Source organism: Carcharodon carcharias (genome assembly GCF_017639515.1).
Source record: "Carcharodon carcharias isolate sCarCar2 chromosome 24 unlocalized genomic scaffold, sCarCar2.pri SUPER_24_unloc_1, whole genome shotgun sequence".
Lineage (NCBI taxonomy): Eukaryota > Metazoa > Chordata > Chondrichthyes > Lamniformes > Lamnidae > Carcharodon > Carcharodon carcharias.
The window spans coordinates 420,086-447,264 of record NW_024470584.1 but is presented as its reverse complement, the minus strand read 5'-3'; the positions used below and the strand labels follow the sequence as shown (position 1 = coordinate 447,264).

The 27,179-nt window shown below is 59.4% G+C and overlaps 1 protein-coding gene across 1 annotated transcript in view; it reads right to left on the bottom strand.

The window, feature by feature from the left end:
• Nucleotides 1-87: 87 nt before the first annotated feature.
• copa (COPI coat complex subunit alpha) overlaps nt 88-27,179 on the bottom strand; it is a 200,148-nt gene continuing 173,056 nt past the window's right edge. Inside the window, exons 12-30 of the mRNA XM_041180630.1 lie at nt 26,804-26,980; nt 25,042-25,151; nt 24,402-24,501; nt 24,150-24,285; nt 22,975-23,057; nt 21,881-22,031; nt 20,943-21,009; nt 18,694-18,769; nt 17,984-18,066; nt 13,925-14,064; nt 12,522-12,607; nt 11,933-12,071; nt 11,555-11,717; nt 6,191-6,337; nt 4,742-4,931; nt 2,064-2,159; nt 1,705-1,793; nt 1,485-1,608; nt 88-192 (exon numbers count right to left, since the gene is read on the bottom strand). Coding sequence (XP_041036564.1) covers nt 95-192; nt 1,485-1,608; nt 1,705-1,793; nt 2,064-2,159; nt 4,742-4,931; nt 6,191-6,337; nt 11,555-11,717; nt 11,933-12,071; nt 12,522-12,607; nt 13,925-14,064; nt 17,984-18,066; nt 18,694-18,769; nt 20,943-21,009; nt 21,881-22,031; nt 22,975-23,057; nt 24,150-24,285; nt 24,402-24,501; nt 25,042-25,151; nt 26,804-26,980 — 2,255 coding nt within the window. The 3' untranslated portion in view covers nt 88-94. The remainder of the gene's footprint in view (nt 193-1,484; nt 1,609-1,704; nt 1,794-2,063; nt 2,160-4,741; nt 4,932-6,190; nt 6,338-11,554; nt 11,718-11,932; nt 12,072-12,521; nt 12,608-13,924; nt 14,065-17,983; nt 18,067-18,693; nt 18,770-20,942; nt 21,010-21,880; nt 22,032-22,974; nt 23,058-24,149; nt 24,286-24,401; nt 24,502-25,041; nt 25,152-26,803; nt 26,981-27,179) is intronic.

Sequence of the window (27,179 nt, the reverse complement as noted above, 5' to 3'; positions counted from 1 at the left end):
AGGAGGGAGTGGGATTGTTTGAGAGCTCGGACCATGTTGAGACATCCCTAGCCGCGTCTACCTCGGGCTGCCAGAAACCAATATTCGCGGACACTCACTCACCTTCATCCAAAAGCAGTTCGGCATCTTCACCCCAGCCGTCAGCTCCGGCATTCTCCACGGACGGGTCAACCGCTAACTGCCCTCCCTTACCTACAAGGAGGCAGCAAAGACAGACGTCAATCACTGGAGCAGGACGGGTCCGGTCAGCTACTCGAGCCCTCGCGACCACTTGACGAGTCTGTGGCTGATCTTCTGCCTCCTCTCCACTTTCCCGCCAACTCCCCCCACCCCACCCCAAAAGTCACACAGCCTCTGCCTTGGATATTCTCATCCAAGGAGCATCCACTGCCCTCCGGGTTAGCGAATTCCAAAGGTTCACAATCCACTGAACGGAGAAATGTCCCCTCGTCTCGGTGAAGCTTCTCGAGACCCTCCTGTCGGGGGTCACAATTCGCCCCCCGTTCTGCTCCCCTTATTCGGGGACTGTGACAACACCCACCCCCCCTTACTCGCCGCCCTAGTTATAAACTCGGCAGGCAGAATTCTCAGCATCGGCCTAGTCAAACCGCCAGGATTTTAGACATTTCAGAGATCACCTCTCAATCTGCTCAACTCCAGAAAATCTCGACCCATTTGACTCGATCTCCCCGCATAGGATAATCCCTCTTATCCCACAAATCTGTCTCTCAAACCTTTGCTGCACTCCCTCAGTACTGAACCTTCGACAATGCGGCACTCCCTCAGCACTGACCCTCCGACAGTGCGGCACTCCCTCGGTACTGACCCTCCGACAGTGCGGCACTCCCTCAGAACTGACCCTCCGACACTGCGGCACTCCCTCAGAACTGACCCTCCGACAGTGCGGCACTCCCTCAGCACTGACCCTCCGACAGTGCGGCACTCCCTCAGCACTGACCCTCCGACAGTGCAGCACTCCCTCAGCACTGACCCTCCGACAGTGCGGCACTCCCTCAGCACTGACCCTCCGACAGTGCGGCACTCCCTCAGCACTGACCCTCCGACAGTGCGGCACTCCCTCAGCACTGACCCTCCGACAGTGCGGCACTCCCTCAGCACTGACCCTCCGACAGTGCGGCACTCCCTCAGCACTGACCCTCCGACAGTGCGGCACTCCCTCAGCACTGACCCTCCGACAGTGCGGCACTCCCTCAGCACTGACCCTCCGACAGTGCGGCACTCCCTCAGCACTGACCCTCCGACAGTGCGGCACTCCCTCAGCACTGACCCTCCGACAGTGCGGCACTCCCTCAGAACTGACCCTCCGACAGTGCGGCACTCACTCAATACTGACCCTCCGACAGTGCGGCACTCCCTCGGTACTGACCCTCCGACAGTGCGGCACTCCCTCGGTACTGACCCTCCGACAGTGCGGCACTCCCTCGGTACTGACCCTCGGTTCCCACCCCACCCTCCACACTCACCCTTTGGTGCGATGCTTCCCTCAAAGTAGCCCTTGGAGACAGTCAGCAGTGGCCAATTTGTGTCCAGCGGCATGATGGGAGGTGGTGGCTGCAGGAGCTTGGCATCTGGGTCAATATCTGGCACCTAGGGATGAGGGCAGAGGGCAAAGTGCAGGAGGTCAATGGTCAGGTTCATGAAGTGGCAAGTGGTAAAACAGAGAGAAGAGTGGCTTCCACTCACTGTTTCCTTTTCAGGGTTGAACGAAGCTTTCAGGGCCTCAGCTTCCTCATCCAGGCCATGAGTGGCTGCAGTCAGGTAGGCCAAGGATTCTGGGAGGGGGAAGGTGGAGAGGGAGAGACAGAGTTACAGGCAGAACAGAGAGAGACAGGTCCACACACAGGCAGTCAGGGCCCCCACCCCGCCCCACACACAGGCAGTCAGGGCCCCCACCCCCACCCCACACAGGCAGTCAGGGCCCCCACCCCCACCCCACACAGGCAGTCAGGGCCCCCACCCCCCACACAGACAGGCAGTCAGACCCCCCCCACCCCCCACACAGACAGGCAGTCAGGGCACCCCCCTCCAGTCAGGGTCCTTACTCTGTCCGCAGTTTTTCAGAATCCGGACCCTCTCCAGCACATCACCGAGGTACAGAGCGTTCTGATAGTGTCCACTCATATCCTTTCTGATCTCGGCTAGAGAGGGAGAGGGAGAGAGAGAGAGAGAGAGAGAGAGAGAGAGAGAGAGAGAGAGAGAGAGAGACAGAGAGAGAGAGACAGAGAGAGAGAGACAGAGAGAGAGAGACAGAGAGAGACAGAGAGACAGAGAGAGACAGAGAGAGACAGAGAGACAGAGAGAGACAGAGAGACAGAGAGAGACAGAGAGAGACAGAGAGAGACAGAGAGACAGAGAGAGACAGAGAGAGAGACACAGAGAGAGAGACACAGAGAGAGAGACACAGAGAGAGAGACCGAGGGAGAGAGACCGAGGGAGAGAGACCGAGGGAGAGAGACCGAGGGAGAGTGTCCGAGGGAGAGAGTCCGAGGGAGAGAGACCGAGGGAGAGAGACCGAGGGAGAGAGACCGAGGGAGAGAGACCGAGGGAGAGAGACCGAGGGAGAGAGACCGAGGGAGAGAGACCGAGGGAGAGAGACGGAGAGAGAGACGGAGAGAGAGACGGAGAGAGAGACGGAGAGAGAGACGGAGAGAGAGGGGGAGAGAGAGGGGGAGAGAGAGGGGGAGAGAGAGGGGGAGAGAGAGGGGGAGAGAGAGGGGGAGAGAGAGGGGGAGAGAGAGAGAGAGGTGGTCAGAGGATGTATCACAGTATGTTTACAGTGCAGAAAGAGGCCATTCGGCCCATCTCTAAAAGAGCATTCCACCCTGTCCCACTCCCCTGCTTTCTTTCCTTTAACCTGGCACATTCTCTCTTTTCAGGCAATAATCCAACGGCCTTTTCAACACCTCGACTGAACCTGCCTCCACCAGCCTTTCAGGAAGTTGTTTCCAGACTCCAAACACCCCCCTCACCCTCTCCGACACCTCCCCCCCTCGCCCTCTCCGACACCTCCCCCCCCCTCCCCTCTCCGACACACCCCCCTCGCCCTCTCCGACACCTCCCCCCCCACGCCCTCTCCGCCACCTCCCCCCCCTCCGCCCTCTCCGACACCTACCCCCCTCGCCCTCTCCGACACCTCCCCCCCCGCCCTCTCCCGACAACCTCCCCCCCTCGCCCTCTCCGACACCTCCCCCCTCGCCCTCATCCGACACCTCCCCTCGCCCTCTCCGACACCTCCCCTCGCCCTCTCCGACACCTCCCCTCGCCCTCTCCGACACCTCCTCCCCCCTCGCCCTCTCCGACACACCTCCCCCCTTCGCCCCTCCACGACACCTCCCCCCCCTCGCCCTCTCCGACACCTCCCCCCTCAGCCCTCTCCGACACCTCCCCCCCTCGCCCTCTCCGACACCTCCCCCCCCCCCCTCGCCCTCTCCGACACCTCCCCACCCCTCGCCCCTCTCCGACACCCTCCCCCCCTCGCCCTCCTCCGACACCTCCCCCTCGCCACCTCTCCGGACCCTACCCCCCTCGCCCTCTCCGACACCCCCTCCCCCTCGCCCTCTCCGACACCTCCCCCCCTCGCCCTCTCCGACACCTCCCCCCCTCGCCCTCTCCGACACCTCCCCCCCTCGCCCTCTCCGACACCTCCCCCCCCTTGCCCTCTCCGACACCTCCCCCCCCCTCGCCCTCTCCGACACCTCCCCCCCTCGCCCTCTCCGACACTCCCCCCCTCGCCCTCTCCGACACCTCCCCCCTCGCCCTCTCCGACACCTCCCCCCTCACCGACACCTCCCCCTCGCCCTCTCCGACACCTCCCCCCCTCGCCCTCTCCGACACCTCCCCCCCTCGCCCTCTCCGACACCTCCCCCCCTCGCCCTCTCCGACACCTCCCCTCGCCCTCTCCGACACCTCCCCCCCTCGCCCTCTCCGACACCTCCCCCCCTCGCCCTCTCCGACACCTCCCCCCCTCGCCCTCTCCGACACCTCCCCCCCTCGCCCTCTCCGACACCTCCCCCCCTCGCCCTCTCCGACACCTCCCCCCCTCGCCCTCTCCGACACCTCCCCCTCGCCCTCTCCGACACCTCCCCCTCACCGACACCTCCCCCTCGCCCTCTCCGACACCTCCCCCCTCGCCCTCTCCGACACCTCCCCCCCTCGCCCTCTCCGACACCTCCCCCTCGCCCTCTCCGACACCCCCCTCGCCCTCTCCGACACCTCCCCCTCGCCCTCTCCGACACCTCCCCCTCGCCCTCTCCGACACCTCCCCCTCGCCCTCTCCGACACCTCCCCCTCGCCCTCTCCGACACCTCCCCCTCGCCCTCTCCGACACCTCCCCTCGCCCTCTCTGACACATCCCCCCCTCGCCCTGTGACACACCCCCCCTCGCCCTCTACGACACACCCCCCCTCGCCCTCTCCGACACCTCCCCCTTGCCCTCTCATGACTTCCCCCAGCCCCTCATCACTCTGTAAACCTCCTCGCTCTCTCGCGACACCCCCCACATCGCCCTATCGTTGCTCTCTAACCCCCCCCTCCCTCTCTCGAACCCTCCATCACCCCCTAACCCCCCTCGCTCTCTCATGACCCCCCCCCCCCGTCACTCCCTCATCACTCTCTAACCCCCACCTCGCCCTCTCCTCACTCTCTACCCCCCACCCCCCCTCGGCCCCTCTCGGACAAAACACCCCCTCGCCCCTCGCTACCCCACCCCCACCCCACTCACCTATCTTCATCATCTTGTGGAGCTTCTCCAGGTTTCCTGTGATGAGGTAGAGGAAGGAGAGCTTGTCAAAGTTCTTGGTGCGCTGATAACACATCTCCACAATCTGGTGGTTGCCCTGGAGGAGAGCGAGCTCCCCCAGCTTCTCCCAGCAGCTCTGGTTGTCCAGGACCTTGGCTGCCTCCAATGCGATCTGAGGAGGGGGTGGGAAGGCGAGGGAGAGAGACAAGGTGTGTGGACGGAGGCGTTAAGAGGGAGTCATTACAGCACAGGAAGCCGCCACTTGGCCCACCGGGCCCGTGCCAATGTCCCATTCCTCCCCGTCCCATCCCCCTACCCCCTCGAGTTTCCTTCCCTCAGGGTCCCGTCCAAACTCCTTTCCAAATCGTTCACCGCTCCCGCTCCCACTGCCCTCCTTGGCAGCGAGTTCCAGGTCCTTACCGCTCGCCGGGGTAAAAAGGTTCTTCCTCATGCCTTCCCCCACGATGCAATCTTAAACCTGTCTCGCCATCGCCCACCCCCAAATCCTTGAGCCGTCAGTGAACGGGCACAGTTTCCTACGTCCAGCTGATCCAAGCCTCTCTCAATCTAGTTACACCACCCCCACCCCCCTCCCCCCAACGCCGCTCTGTCAAATCTCCCCTCAATCTCCTCCGGGGAACGACCCAGGCTTCTCCGACCCAACCTCGTCATTATGACACCTCTCCTCGCTCCGCACCCTGTAAAAGATCCTTCCTGTGGGGATGATGCCAATGGGCTACAAGAGGGCATGAATAGGCTGGGCAGGCAAGTGGCAGATGGGGTTTAGGCACAGCCAAGTGTGAGGTGAAGGATCTTGGCAGAACGGGTGGGCAGTTCGGCACCTGGACCTTCTTAGTGATCTCGTTCTTCAGGCTCTTGATCAGGATCTGGGGCGGGTGGGTGGGTGGGTGGGTGGGGGTGGGAGAGAGGAGGGGGGAGGGAGGGAGAGAGAGAGAGAGAGAGAGAGAGAGAGGATAAACGGACCGGGGTTAGAGGTCAGGTGCCACCCAGAGCAGGGTCAGCCCGAGACCCCTGCTTTGGGACTCAGTGCCGCCATTTCGGAAGGTCAAGGTGCTATCTGTCCGCCTTCCAGGGCCTTGGCACCCCCCCCCACACACACACACACGCCAGCTCTGCGCTATTCAGCCTTCGTAGCCTTGCCCACCCGTTCTGCCAAGATCCTTCACCTCACACTTGGCTGTGCTTAAACTCCATCTGCCGCTTGCTTGCCCAGCCTATTCATGCCCTCTTGTAGCCCATTGGCATCATCCCCACCGCTCCAGGTTTGGCATCATTGGCACATTTTGAAGGGACGGTGTTGGGGGTGGGGTGGGGTGGGGGTGTGGGGAGTATCCGTTCCAGGGGGCCGCAGTGGAGTGGGGAGGGTGGGGGTGGAGTGGGGTAGGGTGGGGGGGGGGGGGGGGGTCTCACCTCGATGTTGCCACACTCCAGGGCAAGGCTGAACCGAGTCTTCTCGTCCTTGACGAAATGCAGGGCCACCTCGGGGTAGCCCTTCTTCTGAAGGTAGGCGATGATCGACTGGCCAACCAGCTTCGCATTTCGGACCATGTGCAGGACCTGTTGGAGCAGCGAGAGAGCAGGGGGAGGGGGAGAGTGGAGGGAGAGTGGGGGGAGAGAAAGGGAAAGCGGGGGGGGGGGAGGGAGAGGGAGAGCGGGGGGAGGGGGAGAGCGGGGGGGAGGGAGAGGGAGTGAAGAGGGGAGAGAAAGGGAGAGCGGGGGGAGAGAGAGGGAGAGCGGGGGGGAGAGAGAGGCGGAGAGCAGAGGGGAGAGAGAGGGCACCGGGAGAGAGGGACAAGGGAAGTGGAGGGAGAAAGAGAGAAAAAGGGAAAGATAAATGAGCCCAGATGTGAGGTTGTCCACTCTAGCAGGAAGAATAATAAAGCAGCATATCACTTAAACAAGGAGAGAGATTGCAGATCTCGATGCATGGAGGGATCTGGGTGAACTGGTACATGAATCACAAAACATTAGTGTGCAGGAATGGCAAGTTATCAGGAAGGAAAATGGAGTTTTAGTCTCTATTGCGAGGGGCAGGGGGGGAAGAGGGCAAAAGTGGGGGTGGGTGCGTCTTGCTATATTGTAGAGGGCCTTAGTGAGACCACAATGAGAGTGCTGCAGAGTTTTAGTCCCCCTACGTAAAGAGGGAGATACTTGTATTGGGAGGATTTCAGGGAAGGGTCACTTGGTTGATTCCTGGGATGAAGGGGGTTTGTCTCATGAGGAAACGGTGCGTAGGTTGGGCCTGTAACTCACTGGAGTTTAGAAGAGCAGGAGGTAATCTTATTGAAACAGATAGGATCCTGAGGAGGGGGACGACTGGACAGGGTGAGTGTTGGGAGGAGGTTCCCCCTCCCTCCTGGGGGAGTCTGGAACGAGGCGAACGCATTATCAGAATTAGGTGTGTCCCGCTGAAGACAGCGGTGAGCAGGATCTTCCTCTCTCTCTCTCGGGAGAGAGAGAGAGAGCGGGAGAGAGAGAGCGGGAGAGAGAGAGCGGGAGAGAGAGAGCGGGAGAGAGAGAGCGGGAGAGAGAGAGCGGGAGAGAGAGAGCGGGAGAGAGAGAGCGGGAGAGAGAGAGCGGGAGAGAGAGAGCGGGAGAGAGAGAGCGGGAGAGAGAGAGCGGGAGAGAGAGAGCGGGAGAGAGAGAGCGGGAGAGAGAGAGCGGGAGAGAGAGAGCGGGAGAGAGAGAGCGGGAGAGAGAGAGCGGGAGAGAGAGAGCGGGAGAGAGAGAGCGGGAGAGAGAGAGCGGGAGAGAGAGAGCGGGAGAGAGAGAGCGGGAGAGAGAGAGCGGGAGAGAGAGAGCGGGAGAGAGAGAGCGGGAGAGAGAGAGCGGGAGAGAGAGAGCGGGAGAGAGAGAGCGGGAGAGAGAGAGCGGGAGAGAGAGAGCGGGAGAGAGAGAGCGGGAGAGAGAGAGCGGGAGAGAGAGAGCGGGAGAGAGAGAGCGGGAGAGAGAGAGCGGGAGAGAGAGAGCGGGAGGAGAGAGCGGGAGAGGAGAGAGCGGGAGAGAGAGAGCGGGAGAGAGAGAGCGGGAGAGAGAGAGCGGGAGAGAGAGAGCGGGAGAGAGAGAGCGGGAGAGAGAGAGCAGGAGAGAGAGAGCAGGAGAGAGAGAGAGAGCGGGAGAGAGAAAGAGAGAGATAGAGCAGGAGAGAGAAAGAGAGAGAGAGAACAGGAGAGAGAGAGATAGAGAAGAGAGAGAGATAGAGAAGAGAGAGAGATAGAAGAGAGAGATAGAGAAGAGAGAGATAGAGAAGAGAGAGATAGAGAAGAGAGATAGAGAAGAGAGATAGAGAAGAGAGATAGAGAAGATAGAGAAGAGAGATAGAGGAGAGAGATAGAGAAGAGAGATAAAAGAGAGAGAGAGATAAAGAGAGAGAGATAAAGAGAGAGAGATAGAGAAGAGAGAGATAGAGAAGAGAGAGATAGAGAAGAGAGAGATAGAGAAGAGAGATAGAGAAGAGAGATAGAGAAGAGAGAGATAGAGAAGAGAGAGAGATAGAGAAGAGAGAGATAGAGAAGAGAGAGATAGAGAAGAGAGATAGAGAAGAGAGATAGAGAAGAGAGATAGAGAAGAGAGATAGAGAAGAGAGATAGAGAAGATAGAGAAGAGAGATAGAGGAGAGAGATAGAGAAGAGAAGAGAGATAGAGGAGAGAGATAGAGAAGAGAGAGATAAAAGAGAGAGAGAGATAGAGAAGAGAGAGAGATAGAGAAGAGAGAGAGATAGAAGAGAGAGATAGAGAAGAGAGAGATAGAGAAAGATAGAGAAGAGAGATAGAGAAGAGAGATAGAGAAGAGAGATAGAGAAGAGAGATAGAGAAGAGAGATAGAGGAGAGAGATAGAGGAGAGAGATAGAGGAGAGAGATAGAGGAGATAGAGAAGAGAGAGATAAAAGAGAGAGAGAGATAGAGAAGAGAGAGAGATAGAGAAGAGAGAGATAGAGAAGACAGAGATAGAGAAGACAGAGATAGAGAAGACAGAGATAGAGAAGAGAGAGATAGAGAAGAGAGATAGAGAAGAGAGATAGAGAGAGATAGAGAAGAGAGAGAGATAGAGAAGAGAGAGAGATAGAGAAGAGAGAGATATAGAAGAGAGAGATAGAGAAGAGAGAGATAGAGAAGAGAGAGATAGAGAAGAGAGATAGAGAAGATAGAGAAGAGAGATAGAGGAGAGAGATAGAGAAGAGAAGAGAGATAGAGGAGAGAGATAGAGAAGAGAGAGATAAAAGAGAGAGAGAGATAGAGAAGAGAGAGAGATAGAGAAGAGAGAGATAGAAGAGAGAGATAGAGAAGAGAGAGATAGAGAAAGATAGAGAAGAGAGATAGAGAAGAGAGATAGAGAAGAGAGATAGAGGAGAGAGATAGAGGAGAGAGATAGAGGAGAGAGATAGAGGAGATAGAGAAGAGAGAGATAAAAGAGAGAGAGAGATAGAGAAGAGAGAGAGATAGAGAAGAGAGAGATAGAGAAGACAGAGATAGAGAAGACAGAGATAGAGAAGAGAGAGATAGAGAAGAGAGATAGAGAGAGATAGAGAAGAGAGAGAGATAGAGAAGAGAGAGAGATAGAGAAGAGAGAGATATAGAAGAGAGAGATAGAGAAGAGAGAGATAGAGAAGAGAGAGATAGAGAAGAGAGAGATAGAGAAGAGAGATAGAGAAGAGAGATAGAGGAGAGAGATAGAGGAGAGAGATAGAGAAGAGAGAGATAAAAGAGAGAGAGAGATAGAGAAGAGAGAGAGAAGAGAGAGAGATAGAGAAGAGAGAGATAGAGAAGAGAGAGATAGAGAAGAGAGAGATAGAGAAGAGAGAGATAGAGAAGAGAGAGAGGAGATATAGGAGAGATAAAGAGAGAGATAGAGAAGAGAGAGAGATAGAGAAGAGAGAGAGATAGAGAAGAGAGAGAGATAGAGAAGAGAGAGAGATAGAGAAGAGAGATAGAGAAGAGAGAGAGATAGAGAAGAGAGAGATAGAGAAGAGAGAGATAGAGAAGAGAGATAGAGAAGAGAGATAGAGAAGAGAGAGATAGAGAAGAGAGATAAAGAGAGAGATAGAGAAGAGAGATAGAGAAGAGAGATAAAGAGAGGAGAGAGATAGAGAAGAGAGAGAGATAGAGAAGAGAGAGAGAGATAGAGAAGAGAGATAGAGAAGATAGAGAAGAGAGATAGAGGAGAGAGATAGAGAAGAGAAGAGAGATAGAGGAGAGAGATAGAGAAGAGAGAGATAAAAGAGAGAGAGAGATAGAGAAGAGAGAGAGATAGAGAAGAGAGAGAGATAGAAGAGAGAGATAGAGAAGAGAGAGATAGAGAAAGATAGAGAAGAGAGATAGAGAAGAGAGATAGAGAAGAGAGATAGAGAAGAGAGATAGAGGAGAGAGATAGAGGAGAGAGATAGAGGAGAGAGATAGAGGAGATAGAGAAGAGAGAGATAAAAGAGAGAGAGAGATAGAGAAGAGAGAGAGATAGAGAAGAGAGAGATAGAGAAGACAGAGATAGAGAAGACAGAGATAGAGAAGAGAGAGATAGAGAAGAGAGATAGAGAAGAGAGATAGAGAAGAGAGATAGAGAGAGATAGAGAAGAGAGAGAGATAGAGAAGAGAGAGAGATAGAGAAGAGAGAGATATAGAAGAGAGAGATAGAGAAGAGAGAGATAGAGAAGAGAGAGAGAGAAGAGAGAGATAGAGAAGAGAGATAGAGAAGAGAGATAGAGAAGATAGAGAAGAGAGATAGAGGAGAGAGATAGAGGAGAGAGATAGAGGAGAGAGATAGAGGAGAGAGATAGAGAAGAGAGAGATAAAAGAGAGAGAGAGATAGAGAAGAGAGAGAGAAGAGAGAGAGATAGAGAAGAGAGAGATAGAGAAGAGAGAGATAGAGAAGAGAGAGATAGAGAAGAGAGAGATAGAGAAGAGAGAGATAGAGAAGAGAGAGAGGAGATATAGGAGAGATAAAGAGAGAGATAGAGAAGAGGGAGAGATAGAGAAGAGAGAGAGATAGAGAAGAGAGAGAGATAGAGAAGAGAGATAGAGAAGAGAGAGAGATAGAGAAGAGAGAGAGATAGAGAAGAGAGAGAGATAGAGAAGAGAGATAGAGAAGAGAGAGAGATAGAGAAGAGAGAGATAGAGAAGAGAGAGATAGAGAAGAGAGAGATAGAGAAGAGAGAGATAGAGAAGAGAGATAAAGAGAGAGATAGAGAAGAGAGATAGAGAAGAGAGATAAAGAGAGGAGAGAGATAGAGAAGAGAGAGAGATAGAGAAGAGAGAGAGATAGAGAAGAGAGAGATAGAGAAGAGAGAGATAGAGAAGAGAGAGATAGAGAAGAGAGAGAGATAGAGAAGAGAGAGAGATAGAGAAGAGAGATAGAGAAGAGAGAGAGAGGGATAGAGAAGAGAGAGGAGAGAGAGAGGGTGGTCGGTCTGTGGAATGCTCTTGCCCAGAAAGCAGTGGAGGCTGGGTCAGGGAACCTATCCAAGGCCAAGTTAGGCAGAGGGGCCGACAAGGAGGTGGGAGGGGTCGAGGGTTATGCAGCGGAGGACAGAAAAGTGGAGTTGAGATCCCAGTCAGGTCGGGCGTGGTGCTACTGGATCGCGGAGCAGGCTGGAGGAGCTGAACGACCTCCTCCTACTCCGCCCGGGCCTTCGTTCAGGAGGAGCCCCGGGGTGTCAGGACTTACAGCCGTGACGGGGGTTTCACTGGAGCCGGGTATCTCGCGGGCCTGGGCTTGCGAAGCGGGAGGCAAAGCGCACCCACCTCCCCCGCCCCCGCCCCCGCCCCCCGGCCCCCTCTACCTCGTCATACTTGCGGTTGACCAGTGCCAGCTTGAACCTGAACTCGGTGGGGTCGATGGTCAGCACTCTGGGACGGCATTCTCTGTCCAGGCAGTAGACGCTGTTCCCCTTCACCCGGGTGATGTAGATCGGCAGATCCAGCGTCCGAATGATCCCGTGGTCCCTGCGAGAGAGAGAGAGAGAGAGAGAGAGAGAGAGAGAGAGAGATGCATCTCCTGGTGAGGGGAAGCGGGCAGTGGGAGGGGAGAGAACGTGGCAGGCCGAGGTAACTCCGAACGGCCAGACGCGGGGCCCGCGCTAGGCTAGCTCCGATTGCGGCGCACAGACAGACAGACAGGCGGACGGACGGACGGACGGGCGGGGGTGGGGCGAACTCACCCAGACACCAGGGCGTATTTGATGTGGTTGCTGGTGGTGTAGATAAACACTCCGCTCTCCTCCCAGGCTCCACTCTTCACGCGGATGTTCTCGTGGATGCTGCACAGGGACTCGAGTTTACGGTTACAGATGAGGATGGCTGTGGAGGGAAGAGGGAGGGGGAGAGGGTTGGGGGGGGGTGGGGGGTGGGAGGAGGTGGAGGGGGTGGGGAGAGAGAGAGAGAGAGAGAGAGAGAGAGAGAGAGGGAGGACAGTTACACACGCCGAAAGAGCCACAGACACAATAAACACCCTCCCTTCCAGGGTTCAGTAAACGACCCCCCTCCCACCCCGCCCCGAGGGACCGGTGCACCCTCCCCCTCCCCCTCCCCCCACCGAGGGACCCCGTGCACCCTCCCCCTCCCCCTCCCCCCACCGAGGGACCCGTGCACCCTCCCCCTCCCCCCACCGAGGGACCCGTGCACCCTCCCCCTCCCCCTCCCCCCACCGAGGGACCGGTGCACCATCCCCCTCCCCCTCCCCCCACCCCCCGAGGGACCGGTGCCCCCTCGCCCCCCCCCCCACCTCGCGCCCCCTCCCCCTCCCCTCACCGTGTTTGGAGAGCAGGGCCACATGAGCCATGTCGCTGGACCAGACCACGTACTTCACCTTGGAGATCTTGACGGAGCTGAGAGACCTGGGGAGGTGAGGGGCAGCACAGAGGTCAGCGGAGAGGTCAGCGGAGAGGTCGGGGGAGAGGTCGGGGGAGAGGTCGGGGGAGAGGTCGGGGGAGAGGTCGGGGGAGAGGTCGGGGGAGAGGTCGGGGGAGAGGTCGGGGGAGAGGTCGGGGGAGAGGTCGGGGGAGAGGTCGGGGGAGAGGTCGGGGGAGAGGTCGGGGGAGAGGTCGGGGGAGAGGTCGGGGGAGAGGTCGGGGGAGAGGTCGGGGGAGAGGTCGGGGGAGAGGTCGGGGGAGAGGTCGGGGGAGAGGTCGGGGGAGAGGTCGGGGGAGAGGTCGGGGGAGGTCAGCGGAGAGGTCGGGGGAGGTCAGCGGAGAGGTCGGGGGAGGTCAGCGGAGAGGTCGGGGGAGGTCAGCGGAGAGGTCGGGGGAGGTCAGCGGAGAGGTCGGGGGAGGTCAGCGGAGGGGAGGGGCAGCACAGAGGTCAGCGGAGAGGTCAGCGGAGGTCAGCGGAGAGGTCAGGGGAGGTCAGCAGAGGGGAGGGGCAGCACAGAGTTTCCAAATTCAATCCTTCATCGACTCTTTTCCCTCCCCCATCTCCCTCGCTACCTCCTTCCCCTCCACTCACCACCTCCCCCCACCTCACCACCTCCCCATCTCCCTCGGCCCCCCCTCCGCTCCGTTCCTCACCCCCTCTTTTACTTGCCACCTCCCTCCCCTCCCCTCCGCCCCTCGCCCTCCCTAACCTCCACCCCCTCTGCTCCGCCCCTCGCCCCCTCCCTCCCCTTCATCCCCTCCACTCCGCCCCTCGCCCCCTCCCTCCCCTCCGCCCCTCGCCCCCTCCCTCCCCTTCATCCCCTCCGCTCCGCCCCTCGCCCTCCCTAACCTCCGCCCCCTCTGCTCCGCCCCTCGCCCCCTCCCTCCCCTTCATCCCCTCCGCTCCGCCCCTCGCCCCCTCCCCTCCCCTTCATCCCCTCCGCTCCGCCCCTCGCCCTCCCTAACCTCCGCCCCCTCTGCTCCGCCCCTCGCCCCCTCCCTCCCCTTCATCCCCTCCGCTCCGCCCCTCGCCCCCTCCCTCCCCTTCGTCCCCTCCCCTCCGTTCCTCGCCCCCTCCCCTCCCTTTCGCCCCCTCCCCTCCCGCCCTCGCCCCTTCACTGCCCTCACCCCACCACCCCCTCCCTCCTTTCCCTCCCCCTCACCAACTTTCCCTTCCCATCCCACACTCCCACCCCTCACCACCTCCCTCCCTTCCATCCTTCACCACCTCCTTTCCCTCCCATCGGCCCCCCCCCACCCTCCCCTCCGCCCCTCACTCTCCTCCCCCCCCCCACCACTTACCTCTTCTGCTGCACGTCGAAGAGAGTGATGGCGTCTGGGTCCCTCAGGAGGAGGTTGCCAGTCCCAGCGTAGAAAATCTCATCGCAGTTCGGCACCTGGACCTTCTTAGTGATCTCGTTCTTCAGGTTCTTGATCAGGATCTGGGGTGGGTGGGGTGGGGGGTGGTGGGTGGAGAGAAAGAGAGAGGATCAACGGACCGGGGTTAGAGGTCAGGCGCCACCCAGAGCAGGGTCAAAGGCCGCAGGGCAACCCAGGGACTGTGGGCGCTTGGCCACATGAGGGACACCTTCCCGACCGGACAAGGGTCTCGGGAACGACGGGGGGGTCGGAATGAGAGGAAGAGGAATTTCTTCACTCGGGGATGGTGAACCTGTGCTCAAGACAGGGATCGCTAGATTTCTATGCGGAGATATCAAGGGATACGGGGATAGTGCGGGTATGTGGAGGTCACAGCTGGAGTACCTGTGTGCAGTTCTGGTCGCCACATTATAGGAAGGACGTGATTGCGCTGGTGGGGGTGCAGAGGAGATTCACCAGGATGTTGCCTGGGATGAAACATTTATGTTATGAAGAGAGGTTGGATAGACTTGGGTTGTTTTGGTTGGAGCAGAGAAGACTGAGGGGCGACCTGATCGAGGTGTACAAGATTATGAGGGGCATGGACAGGGTGGATAGGGAGCAGCTGTTCTCCTTTAGTTGAAGGGTCAGTCACGAGGGGGCAGAAGTTCAAGGTGAGGGGCAGGAGGTTTAGGGGGGGATGTGAGGAGAAGCTTTTTTTACCCAGAGGGTGGTGAGGGTCTGGAATGTGCTGCCTGGGAGGGTGGTGGAGGCGGGTTAGCCTCACATCCTTTAAAAAGTACCTGGATGAGCACTTGGCACCTCATAACATTCAAGGCTCTGGGGCCGAGTGCTGGTCAGTGGGGTTCGGCAGGTAGGTCAGGAGTTTCTCACGTGTCGGTGCAGACTCGATGGGCCGAAGGGCCTACCTGCTGTCCCTCCGCGCTCAATGCCCCTCCCGAACCCGGTGGGGGAGTCTCGAGTTTCAGGTGGGGTTTTTTTTTAAAGGGACTCTGCGCCCAACATTTTTTTGGGGGGGGGGGGGGGGGGGTTTGCCCACTTTTAGCCGGAGGAGTGGAGAAACAGAACAGGGTTGAAATGGAGACGCACCACAGGGAGCTGCGGTGTGGTGGGATCTGGGTGTCCTAGTACATGCATCACCGAAAGTTAGCACGCAGGAGCGGCAAGTTCCGAGGAAGGCTGGTGGAACGTCAGCGAGAGAGGGTTCGATTACCGGGAGTAGTGAAGTCTTGCCTCAGTTGTGTAGAGGCTTGGTCGGACCACACCCGGAGTAGTGGGTGCAGTTTTGCACCCACACACCCCCCCCCCTCCCCTCCCCCCTGCTCACCTCAGAACGGGTATTACTGCTGCAGAGGGGGGTGCAGCGGAGGTTCACCAGGCTCGTCCCGGCCGTGTGAGGAGAGATGGGGGCAAACCGGGCCCCTGTGCCCTCTCGAGTTTGGAGGAGCGGGGAGGCGATCTCATTGAAACCAAGTAAATACGCCAAGGGGCAGACAGGGTCGGCGCAGGTGAGATGTTTCCCCCCTGGCTGGTGAGTCCGGAACCCAGGGGACACGATTTCAAAATAAGCAAGGGGGGTAGCGTGGGTAATGGGGGGGGGGAGCGTGGGTAATGATGGGGGAGCGTGGGTCACGGGGGGGTTGCGCGGGTCACGGGGGGGGTAGCGCGGGTAACGGGGGGTAGCGCGGGTAACGGGGGGTAGCGTGGGTAACGGGGAGTAGCGTGGGTAACGGGGAGTAGCGTGGGTAACGGGGAGTAGCGTGGGTAACGGGGGGTAGCGTGGGTAACGGGGGTAGCGTGGGTAACGGGGGGGTAGCGTGGGTAACGGGGGGTAGCGTGGGTAACGGGGGGGGTAGCGTGGGTAACGGGGAGTAGCGTGGGTAACGGGGGGTAGCGTGGGTCACGGGGGGGTAGCGTGGGTCACGGGGGGTAGCGTGGGTCACGGGGGGGTAGCGTGGGTCACGGGGGGGTAGCGTGGGTCACGGGGGGGGTAGCGTGGGTCACGGGGGGGGTAGCGTGGGTCACGGGGGGGTAGCGTGGGTCACGGGGGGGTAGCGTGGGTCACGGGGGGGTAGCGTGGGTCACGGGGGGGGGTTAGCGTGGGTCACGGGGGGGGGTAGCGTGGGTCACGGGGGGGGTAGCGTGGTCACGGGGGGGGTAGCGTGGGTCACGGGGGGGGTAGCGTGGGTCACGGGGGGGGTAGCGTGGGTCACGGGGGGGGTAGCGTGGGTCACGGGGGGGGTAGCGTGGGTCACGGGGGGGTAGCGTGGGTCACGGGGGGGTTTAGCGTGGGTCACGGGGGGTGTAGCGTGGGTCACGGGGGGGGTAGCGTGGGTCACGGGGGGGTAGCGTGGGTCACGGGGGGGGGTAGCATGGGTAACGGGGAGTAGCGTGGGTAACGGGGGGGTAGCGTGGGTCACGGGGGGGGTAGCGTGGGTCACGGGGGGGTAGCGTGGGTCACGGGGGGGTAGCGTGGGTCACGGGGGGGTAGCGTGGGTCACGGGGGGGGTAGCGTGGGTCACGGGGGGGTAGCGTGGGTCACGGGGGGGGTAGCGTGGGTCACGGGGGGGTAGCGTGGGTCACGGGGGGGTAGCGTGGGTCACGGGGGGGGTAGCGTGGGTCACGGGGGGGGTAGCGTGGGTCACGGGGGGGGTAGCGTGGGTCACGGGGGGGGTAGCGTGGGTCACGGGGGGGGTAGCGTGGGTCACGGGGGGGGTAAGCGTGGGTCACGGGGGGGTAGCGTGGGTCACGGGGGGGTAGCGTGGGTCACGGGGGGGTAGCGTGGGTCACGGGGGGGGTAGCGTGGGTCACGGGGGGGGTAGCGTGGGTCACGGGGGGGGGGGGGTGGGTAGCGTGGGTAAAAGGCACTGAAGTGGTCGATCAGCCATGATTGTATTGAGTCGCTTGGCAGGCTCGATGGGCTGAATGGCCCCCCCACCCCGCCCCGCCCCGTGTTTCTGACCATCCTGCTGCATTATTTTGTTCTTCCCAACATCAATTGCCCCCAGAGAGGGCCCAGCAACAACTCAGCTGCACACAGGAGGGCCGCTCACCACCAGCACCTCAAGGGCAAGGCCGGACGAGCAATAAAAACCTTCCCCTTGCGGGCGATGTTCCCAGATTGCCGGGTAATAAACGTCTAGACACTCTGGACTGTCTGTCCAAAGGTTCCAGGTCAACTGAGAGTTGCCAACAATTCTGGCTCCAGCTCAGGGCTCAGAGTCCAATTCTCTGGAAGGAGTGGGAGGCAGGGCGATGAGGTGTCCGGGAAGCTGAGTTTGTTCAGTTGGGGCGCGGCAGGCAAGAGGCGATTGTCAAATCTTATATAAAACCACAGCTCCAGCCTCAGTGGGAGTATCAGGGGTCAAACCTGGGTCAAACCCAAACTTCCCCCCAGCTCCCCTCACTCCCCCCGCAGCGCCCGCGAGTGAACTGGTTGGGGGGGCGCAACTCTCAAGTGAACCAAGGCGGGGGGGGGCCACTCTCGAGTGAACCGAGGGGGGGGCGACTCTCGAGTGGACCAATGGGGGGACGACTCTCGAGTGGACCAATGGGGGGACGACTCTCGAGTGGACCAATGGGGGGACGACTCTCGAGTGGACCAATGGGGGGGCGACTCTCGAGTGGACCAATGGGGGACGACTCTCGAGGGGACCAATGGGGGACGACTCTCGAGGGGACCAATGGGGGACGACTCTCGAGGGGACCAATGGGGGACGACTCTCGAGGGGACCAATGGGGGACGACTCTCGAGTGGACCAATGGGGGACGACTCTCGAGTGGACCAATGGGGGACGACTCTCGAGTGGACCAATGGGGGACAACTCTCGAGTGGACCGAGGAGGGGGAGGGGGGGGGCGACTCTCGAGTGGACCGCTCTGTAACCCCGCCCCCCCATCAGCCCCGCCCCTGGCTCTGTAACCCCGCCCCCGGCCCAGATGCTCCGCCCACCATCCCGGTCGGGGCCACGTTAAAACCTACCGAGTGCATCCTGTCCAGGACGGCAAATCTGTTCCGGGCCACCCAGACTGCGGTCAGGCCAGAGGATCGCTTTCCTTCAGGGGCTGCAGGAGAGAACACAGCAGGGTCAGGGCAGGGGTCGCCGCCCGCGGGGGTCAGGGCAGGGGTCGCCGCACGCTGGGGGTCAGGTCAGGGGTCGCCGCCCGCTGGGGGTCAGGGCAGGGGTCGCCGCCCGCTGGGGGTCAGGGCAGGGGTCGCCGCCCGCTGGGGGTCAGGGCAGGGGTCGCCGCCCGCGGGGGGTCAGGGCAGGGGTCGCCACCCGCGGGGGGTCAGGGCAGGGGTCGCCGCCCGCGGGGGTCAGGGCAGGGGTCGCCGCCCGCGGGGGTCAAGGCAGGGGTCACCGCCCGCGGGGGGTCAGGGCAGGGGTCACCACCCGCGGGGGTTCAGGGCAGGGGTCGCCGCCCGCGGGGGGTCAGGGCAGGGGTCGCCGCCTGCAGGGGGTCAGGGTAGGGGTCGCCGCCCGCGGGGGTTCAGGGCAGGGGTCACCGCCCGCAGGGGGTCAGGGCAGGGGTCGCCGCCCGCGGTGTCAGGATCGGCACACGCCACTGGGTGACCAGAGGTGGGGGGAGAAGAGAGCACCGAGGTGGGCATCGGTGGCTGGGGAGGTGGGGGGGGAGATCCGTCCCATGTCTAGGGGACACACCCCCACCTCACAACAGCCCTCGACTCACCGTCTGGATTCTGAGAGTCCGAGTCCTTGGGAATGGTGTACAGGTCGTAGGTGCTGTTCTCCAGGTTGCTGGCTCGCTGCAGGAAAGAGAGAGAGAGAGAAAATTAGAGACGCGAGCTTCCCTGGAGACGCCTCCAACTCCCACAAGGAAGCACAGGACGATCCCACGCAGCACCCTGGAATATACGCGGATCCAATTCACAATCGTGCCCCCACCCATTTCACCGGATCAGCATCACCCTTCTGTCCCTGCCGAACTCCACGATTATCCAGCTCCCCCTCGTTGACACGTCAACCGCTCAATGGGTCCCACCTTCTCAGCGCTCTCTGCGGAAAGGAGTTTCTCCTGAATTCCCTGACTGGGTTTATTTGTGCCTGTCTTACACTGACAGCCCTGTGCTCTGGTCTCACCCGCAAGTGGGATCATCTCCGCTCTGCTGACCCGATCAAAACCCATTGGGAATTTCGGAGACCTCTCTCCAGTCACCCCTCAGTCTTCCCTTTTCTCATGAAGAAAGCTCCAGGACGCTCAATCCTTTCCGATCAGTCAGACCTCTCAGTGCTTATACCTTCTCCAGTGTCTCTATATCCTTTTGTAAATGTGGAGACCAGAACTGTGCACAGTGCTCCAAGTGTGGTCTAACCGAGGGATACGGAGACCAGAACTGCGCACAGTGCTCCAAGTGTGGTCTAACTGAGGGATAGAGACCTGAACTGTGCACAGTGCTCCAAGTGTGGTCTAACCCAGGGATACGGAAACCAGAACTGTGCACAGTGCTCCAAGTGTGGTCTAACCGAGGGATACGGAGACCAGAACTGTGCACAGTGCTCCAAGTGTGGTCTAACCGAGGGATACGGAGACCAGAACTGTGCAAAGTGCTCCAAGTGTGGTCTAACCGAGGGATACGGAGACCAGAACTGTGCACAGTGCTCCAAGTGTGGTCTAACCGAGGGATACGGAGACCAGAACTGTGCACAGTGCTCCAAGTGTGGTCTAACCGAGGGATACGGAGACCAGAACTGTGCACAGTGTTCCAAGTGTGGTCTAACCGAGGGATACGGAGACCAGAACTGTGCACAGTGTTCCAAGTGTGGTCTAACCGAGGGATACGGAGACCAGAACTGTGCACAGTGCTCCAAGTATGGTCTAACCGAGGGATACGGAGACCAGAACTGTGCACAGTGCTCCAAGTGTGGTCTAACCGAGGGATACGGAGACCAGAAGCTCTTTAGGTGAGGGAGGATATGCTTGCCTGAGGGGGACTGAAGCTCAGGTTTGTCAGGCTGCTTTCTGGGATGAGGGGGTTTTCCCATGAGGAGAGACGGAGTGAAATTTGTCTGCATTCTCTGGGGTTTAGGTGATGTCCTGAAAGATTTAAACTCCTCAGAGGGTTTGACATGGTGGGGGACTGAAAACCTGCCTCCCCTCCCCCTCCCTCCCCCCCACTGGGGAATCTGAAACTGAGTGGGGGGGTGTGAGGGAACAGTCAGAGGGTCTGAATAAGAGCACGGCCATTTTGGACTGCGATGAGGAGAAACCTCTTCACTCAGAAGGTGGCGAATCTTTGGAATTCCCTACCCCCAGAGAACCGTCCGCCGATGAGCGGATTCAAGACGGCGACGCGTGGATTGGAGACTGAGGGAAATCGAGGGTCGGCGGGTGGGGGAGCGGATGGGGAAGTGGGAAGCAGGCAGAAGGTGGACCACAACTCGTCTGGCAGCTCGAGGGGCTGAGCGGCCTCCTGTCGAATAAGGAGGGGAAACCCCGGAGGGTGTCATGCTGGCCGGGGGTGCATGAAGGTGACACGCCCGTCCCAGACCTCCGCGCTCCTCCGATTCCGGCCTCTGGAGCAGCACCCCCACCCCCCCCCACCATCGCTCCAGCGTTCGGCCGGGAGCGCCCACCCCCAACCCCCCGAGGTTCCTCAGGCAAATACCCAGACAGCGTTCAAAAGAGTTGAGGGTTTCGGTCTCCGTCACACATTCAGGCAGCGCCTTCCAGACCCCCACAGCCCTCTCCGCGTGAAAAGGAATTTCCCCCATCTCCCCTCGAACCTCTCTACCCATCACTAACAGCGCAGCCCATCGGCGCCGACCTCCCTCACCGAGGGAAACGTGACCCTTCCCCATCCGCTATGCCCGGGCCCCTCACAACGTGGTGCATCTCGCTCCCATCTCCGCGCGGCCTCCGCTGTGCCAAGCAGAGCAACCCCAGCCCCAGCCCCTCGCCAGCGTTACCCGTGATCTTACCGTGCACAGCAGCACCGAGTTCTCGGCCGGGTTGTAGGACATGCTGAACACCGGGAACTTGGAACCGCTGCCGGGAGGAGAAGGGAAGAGAGCAGGTCAGTGCAGGTCGCGAGAAAATACGGGTCACAGAACGGAGTTCAAACGCTGGCCGGGTTTGACGGGGACAGTGTAGAGGGAGATTTACTCTGTATCCAACCCCGTGCTGCACCTGTCCTGGGAGTGTTTGATGGGGACAGTGTAGAGGGAGATTTACTCTGTATCTAACCCTGTGCTGTACCTGTCCTGGGAGTGTTTGATGGGGACAGTGTAGAGGGAGATTTACTCTGTATCTAACCCCGTGCTGTACCTGTCCTGGGAGTGTTTGATGGGGACAGTGTAGAGGGAGCTTTACTCTGTATCTAACCCCATGCTGTACCTGTCCTGGGAGTGTTTGACGGGGACAGTGTAGAGGGAGCTTTACTCTGTATCTAACCCCGTGCTGTCCCTCTCCTGGGAGTGTTTGACGGGGACAGTGTAGAGGGAGCTTTACTCTGTATCTAAACCCCTGCTGTACCTGTCCTGGGAGTGTTTGATGGGGACAGTGTAGAGGGAGATTTACTCTGTATCTAACCCCGTGCTGTACCTGTCCTGGGAGTGTTTGATGGGGACAGTGTAGAGGGAGATTTACTCTGTATCTAACCCCGTGCTGTACCTGTCCTGGGAGTGTTTGATGGGGACGGTGTAGAGGGAGTTTTACTCTGTATCTAACCCCGTGCTGTACCTGTCCTGGGAGTGTTTGATGGGGACAGTGTAGAGGGAGATTTACTCTGTATCTAACCCCGTGCTGTACCTGCTCTGGAAGTGTTTGATGGGGACAGTGTAGAGGGAGATTTACTCTGTATCTAACCCCGTGCTGTACCTGTCCTGGGAGTGTGTGAAGGTGTCAATCTCTCACTCACCTCCGGAGCTGCATCACGGCCACATCCTTGGAGCTGTGGAAATCCAGTTGCCTCAGGAAACGATCTTTGACGTAAAACAAGGCGTTTCCGTGAACCGCGTAGGCAGGTCTCTCTCGCTCCAATTTAAACACAATCATCCCACTGTCGTGACCTGAGAGAGGATGCAGGGAGCAAGGGCCAACAAGAGGGTGTCAATGTAACCCAGTCAGAAAAGGCATCTTTTTACCTCACACCTTCAACAATATCTAATGAGTAAAATATCCCAAGAGACAAACTGAATGTAGGGTCAGTACTGAGGGAGTGCTGCACTGTCAGAGGGTCAGTACTGAGGGTGTGCTGCACTGTCAGAGGGTCAGTACTGAGGGTGTGCTGCACTGTCAGAGGGTCAGTACTGAGGGAGTGTTGCACTGTCAGAGGGTCAGTACTGAGGGAGTGCTGCACTGTCAGAGGGTCAATACTGAGGGAGTGTTGCACTGTCAGAGGGTCAGTACTGAGGGTGTGCTGCACTGTCAGAGGGTCAGTACTGAGGGTGTGCTGCACTGTCAGAGGGTCAGTACTGAGTGAGTGCTGCACTGTCGGAGTGTCAGTACTGAGGGAGTGCTGCACTGTCGGAGTGTCAGTACTGAGGGAGTGCTGCACTGTCGGAGGGTCAGTACTGAAGGAGTGCTGCACTGTCAGACGGTCAGTACTGAGTGAGTGCTGCACTGTCGGAGTGTCAGTACTGAGGGAGTGCTGCACTGTCGGAGGGTCAGTACTGAGGGAGTGCTGCACTGTCGGAGGGTCAGTACAGGTGCTGTCCTTTCCGGTTTCTGCTGTGTGGTGAACGTAAATGATCACGCGCCCTGTGTTACAAGAGGATTGGGGTGATGTGCTCGGTGTACCAGGGCCCGGCGTATCCCTCGGTCAACGTCGCGATGGAGAGTTCATCTTGGCTGGAAATGTATTTCTGTGTTTGGGATCCTGCTGTGCGTCCTACACGCTGACAGGGAGCTGCTCTACAAAACCTTTCCCAGCGGCTGCCTGGTACTTTGGGCTGTGGTGAGGTGGGTAAAGGGTCGACAGGAATGTGATGCCCGGCCACACACGCTCCTTACCGGCGGCAAACAGGTTGAGGTTGGGGTGGGCGCCAAGGACCCAGAAGCGGTCATGGTCCCGTCGGAAGGTCTGCACACCGGTCCTGGGCACACCGGACACAGAGAGAGAGAGAGAGAGAGAGAGAGAGAGAGAGAGGAGGTTAGACAAGCAGACCCAGCTGCCCTGCCCTCCCCAGCACCCTCCACTCCTGCTGAGCGGCAGCAAGTTCTCACTACAATTCACCGTCTCAATTCCTCCCCTCACCACCCAGCCCCTCGCCCGCCACCCCACCCCACCCCGCCCCACCTCACCTCACCTCCCTCCCGAAACAGCCCTTCACCCACTGCCCGTCCCTTCGACACGCAGCACACCCACATCCCCCGGCCCCACCTCATCCAGTCACAAGAACAGGTCACGGACAGGAAGGCCCACTCACTCTTTTAACCTAAACCGCTCGGTACCCCCCCCGCCCCCCGTTCGCCCTCTGACCCCACGCCCACTCGGTTCCCCCCACCCCGTTCACCCCTCTGACCCCACGCCGCTCGGTTCCCCCGTTCACCCTCTGACCCCGCACCGCTCGGTCCTCGTTCACCCTCTGACCCCGCACCGCTTGGTCCTCGTTCACCCTCTGACCCCGCACCGCTCGGTCCTCGTTCACCCTCTGACCCCGCACCGCACGGTCCGCATTAACCCTCTGACCCCGCACCTCTCGGTCCGCATTAACCCTCTGACCCCACGCCGCTCGGTCCGCATTAACCCTCTGACCCCACGCCGCTCGGTCCGCATTAACCCTCTGACCCCACGCCGCTCGGTCCGCATTAACCCTCTGACTCCATGCCGCTCGGTCCGCATTAACCCTCTGACCCCGCGCCTCTCGGTCCGCATTAACCCTCTGACCCCGCACCTCTCGGTCCGCATTAACCCTCTGACCCCGCGCCTCTCGGTCCGCATTAACCCTCTGACCCCGCACCGCTCGGTCCGCATTAACCCTCTGACCCCGCACCTCTCGGTCCGCATTAACCCTCTGACCCCACGCCACTCGGTCAGCATTAACCCTCTGACCCCACGCCGCTCGGTCCGCATTAACCCTCTGACCCCACGCCTCTCGGTCCCCGTTCACCCTCTGACCCCGCGCCGCTCGGTCCCCCCGTTCGCCCCTCTGACCCCGGCCCTCTCCTGCCCTGACCTCTCTCACCTCTTGGACATGTCCCAGACCCTGATGCTCTTGTCCTCCGAGTTGCTAAGGATGAGTTCTTGACGGGGATGGAATACGGCGCACGAGACGTTGTTGTAGTGACCACGGCAGGTGTCCACCTCCCAGGCCTTCGAGTCTGAGAGAGAGAGAGAGAGAGAGAGACAGGGGGTCAGGCTGGAGGCAGCTCCGGGCTCCACTCTGCAGGCGGGCAGAGGGAGGGATCTGGAGGGCGCACACCGAGGCCGCACTCACCATTCATCCGCCAGATCTTCACCTGCCGGTCGTCCGCTCCTGACACAATCAGGGGCATGGTGGGGTGAAAGGCTGCCCAGTTCACGCCTCGGTCATGGCCCTGCGGAGACAGACAGACAGACGGAGGAGCACATGAGGGGGGGTCAGAGTCAAACCAGGAGGGGTGGGGGTGGGGGGGGGGAGCGCAGAACTCGTGCGGGGAGAAGCCAGCGAAGCCCTCCGCCGACTGTTGGGGGGGGGTTTCTGGCCGGTTTCCGGCTTGGGTGGTCAGCTGCAAAGTAGGACTCCAGGAGCGTTTGGCGAAGGAACGTAGGGGCGAGCCGAAAGGGACCGAATCTTACAGGCGGCGGCGCGAATAAGCCGGGCATGCGCACAGGGCTTGAGGGTTCGTATCGGAGGGGCAGGCCGCGAAGCGGGTCAATATTGGACCGGTCGACGGCGAAGGAGCAACGCCTTTCTTCCACCGATTATTTCGAGAGAGGGTTTACCTGCCGTTCGAAGTACCATCAGCCCGTTAGCACACGCGAGCTTTACACTGATTCGGAGTCGGGTTAAGTAAAAAGTTACCACAAAGTGAAACCTTGGCGGCAATTTCTTCCCTTGGGGTTCATGGTTCGCCCGCGACAAGGGTAACACTCACCTCCAAGACATGCTTGACCACCGCATCAGTGGTCCCAAAGAGATCGACACCAGAAATCCCCCGGACATCACTCTCCACTGCCCCAGGGGAGAGGTTCTTCTTCCTTAGACCTGAGGAGTGAGGGGAAGGAGGGGGGAGGGAGAGGGAGGGAGAGAAAGAGAGAGACAGACAGACAGGCATCAAGGCAGCTCAACACTACATGGTCTGAAAGGTGATTCACAGCAGTATTATCACAAAATATGACACTGAGCCATGGAGGCAGATATTAAAGGGCAGGTGACTGACAGCTTGGTGAAAGACGGAGCTCAGAAGGAGCATCTTCGAGCAGGAGGAAGAGAGAGAGAGAGGGAGGGGCGGAGAGATTCAGGGAGACGATTCCAGAGCTCAGGGCTCCAAGCAGCTGAAGGCACGGCCGCCAATGGTGGAGCGACAGGACTCGTGGGATGGTCAAGAGGACAGAATTGGAGGAGCGCGGAGATCTCAGAGGGTCGGAGGGGCTGGAGGAGGTTAGAGAGATAGGGAGGGGTGTAGGGGCTGGAGGATGTTACAGAGATAGGGAGGGTTGTAGGGGCTGGAGGAGGTTACAGAGATAGGGAGTATTGTAGGGGCTGGAGGAGGTTACAGAGATAGGGAGGGTTCTAGGGGCTGGAGGAAGTTTCAGATATTGGGAGGGTTCTAGGGGCTGGAGGAAGTTTCAGATATTGGGAGGGTTCTAGGGGCTGGAGGAAGTTTCAGATATTGGGAGGGTTGTAGGGGCTGGAGGAGGTTACAGAGATAGGGAGGGTTGTACGGACTGGAGGAGGTTACAGAGATAGGGAGGATTGTAGGGGCTGTAGGATGTTACAGAGATAGGGAGGGTTGTAGGGGCTAGAGGAGGTTACAGAGATAGGGAAGATTGTAGGGGCTGTAGGATGTTACAGAGATAGGAAGGGTTGTAGGGGCTGGAGGAGGTTACAGAGATAGGGAGGGCCGTAGGGGCTGGAGGAGGTTAGAGATAGGGAGGGTCATAGGGGCTGGAGGAGGTTACAGGGATGGGGAGGGTTGTAGGGGCTGGAGGAAGTTTCAGATATTGGGAGGGTTGTAGGGGCTGGAGGGGGTTACAGAGATAGGGAGGGGTGTAGGGGCTGGAGGAGGTTACAGAGATAGGGAGGGTTGTAGGGGCTGGAGGAGGTTACAGAGATAGGGAGGGTTGTAGGAGCTGGAGGAGGTTACAGAGATAGGGAGGGTTGTAGGGGCTGGAGGAGGTTACAGAGATAGGGAGGGTTGTAGGGGCTGGAGGAGGTTACAGAGATAGGGAGGGTTGTAGGGGCTGGAGGAGGTTACAGCGATAGGGAGGGTGCAAGGAGGCCATGGAGCGATTGAGCACAGGGTTGAGAATTGTAAAATGGCGGCGTTACTGGACCAGACGACAGTGAGGGTCAGGGGGTTGGAGTTTCTGGATGGTGGAAGACAGGAGGGGCAGGCCGGAGGGTTTCGGAATAGTGGAACGAGTCCGCAGCAGCTGAGTTGAGGCAGGGGTGAAGTCGGGTGCTGTGACGGAGGTGGGAAGAGGTGATCCTAGTGACAGGACAGGCAGGTCAGGAGCTCGTCTCCGGGTCACGTCAAAGTCGCAAACAGGCAGCTTCAGCATCGGACAGTTACCAGGGAGGGAGGAGAGAGTCTGCCCCTCAGCAATCACCAGGGCTCACCCCACTACACCCTGCCCCCCATCTCCGCACTCGCACTGGGCTCCTTCCCGAGATCCCACTGCCCCGCAGCTTACCAGAAATATCCCAGACCCGCACAGTCTGGTCCAAACTCGCTGAGACAACCAGGTCTTCCGACGGGTGGAACTGGGCACACATCACATAGTGGTTATGTCCGGTTAGGACACTGTGTCGGGGATGGGAGAGGGGGGGGAGAGAGAGAGAGAGAGGGGGAGAGAGAGAGAGGGAGAGAGAGAGAGGGGGGAGAGAGAGAGAGAGAGGGGGAGAGAGAGAGGAAGAGAGAGGGAGAGGGAGAGAGAGAGAGAAGGAGAGAGAGAGAAAGGGGGAGAGAGAGAGAGAGAGAGGGAGAGAGAGAGAGGGGGAGAGAGAGAGAAAGGGGGAGAGAGAGAGAGGGAGAGAGAGAGGGGAAGAGAGAGAGAGGGAGAGAGAGAG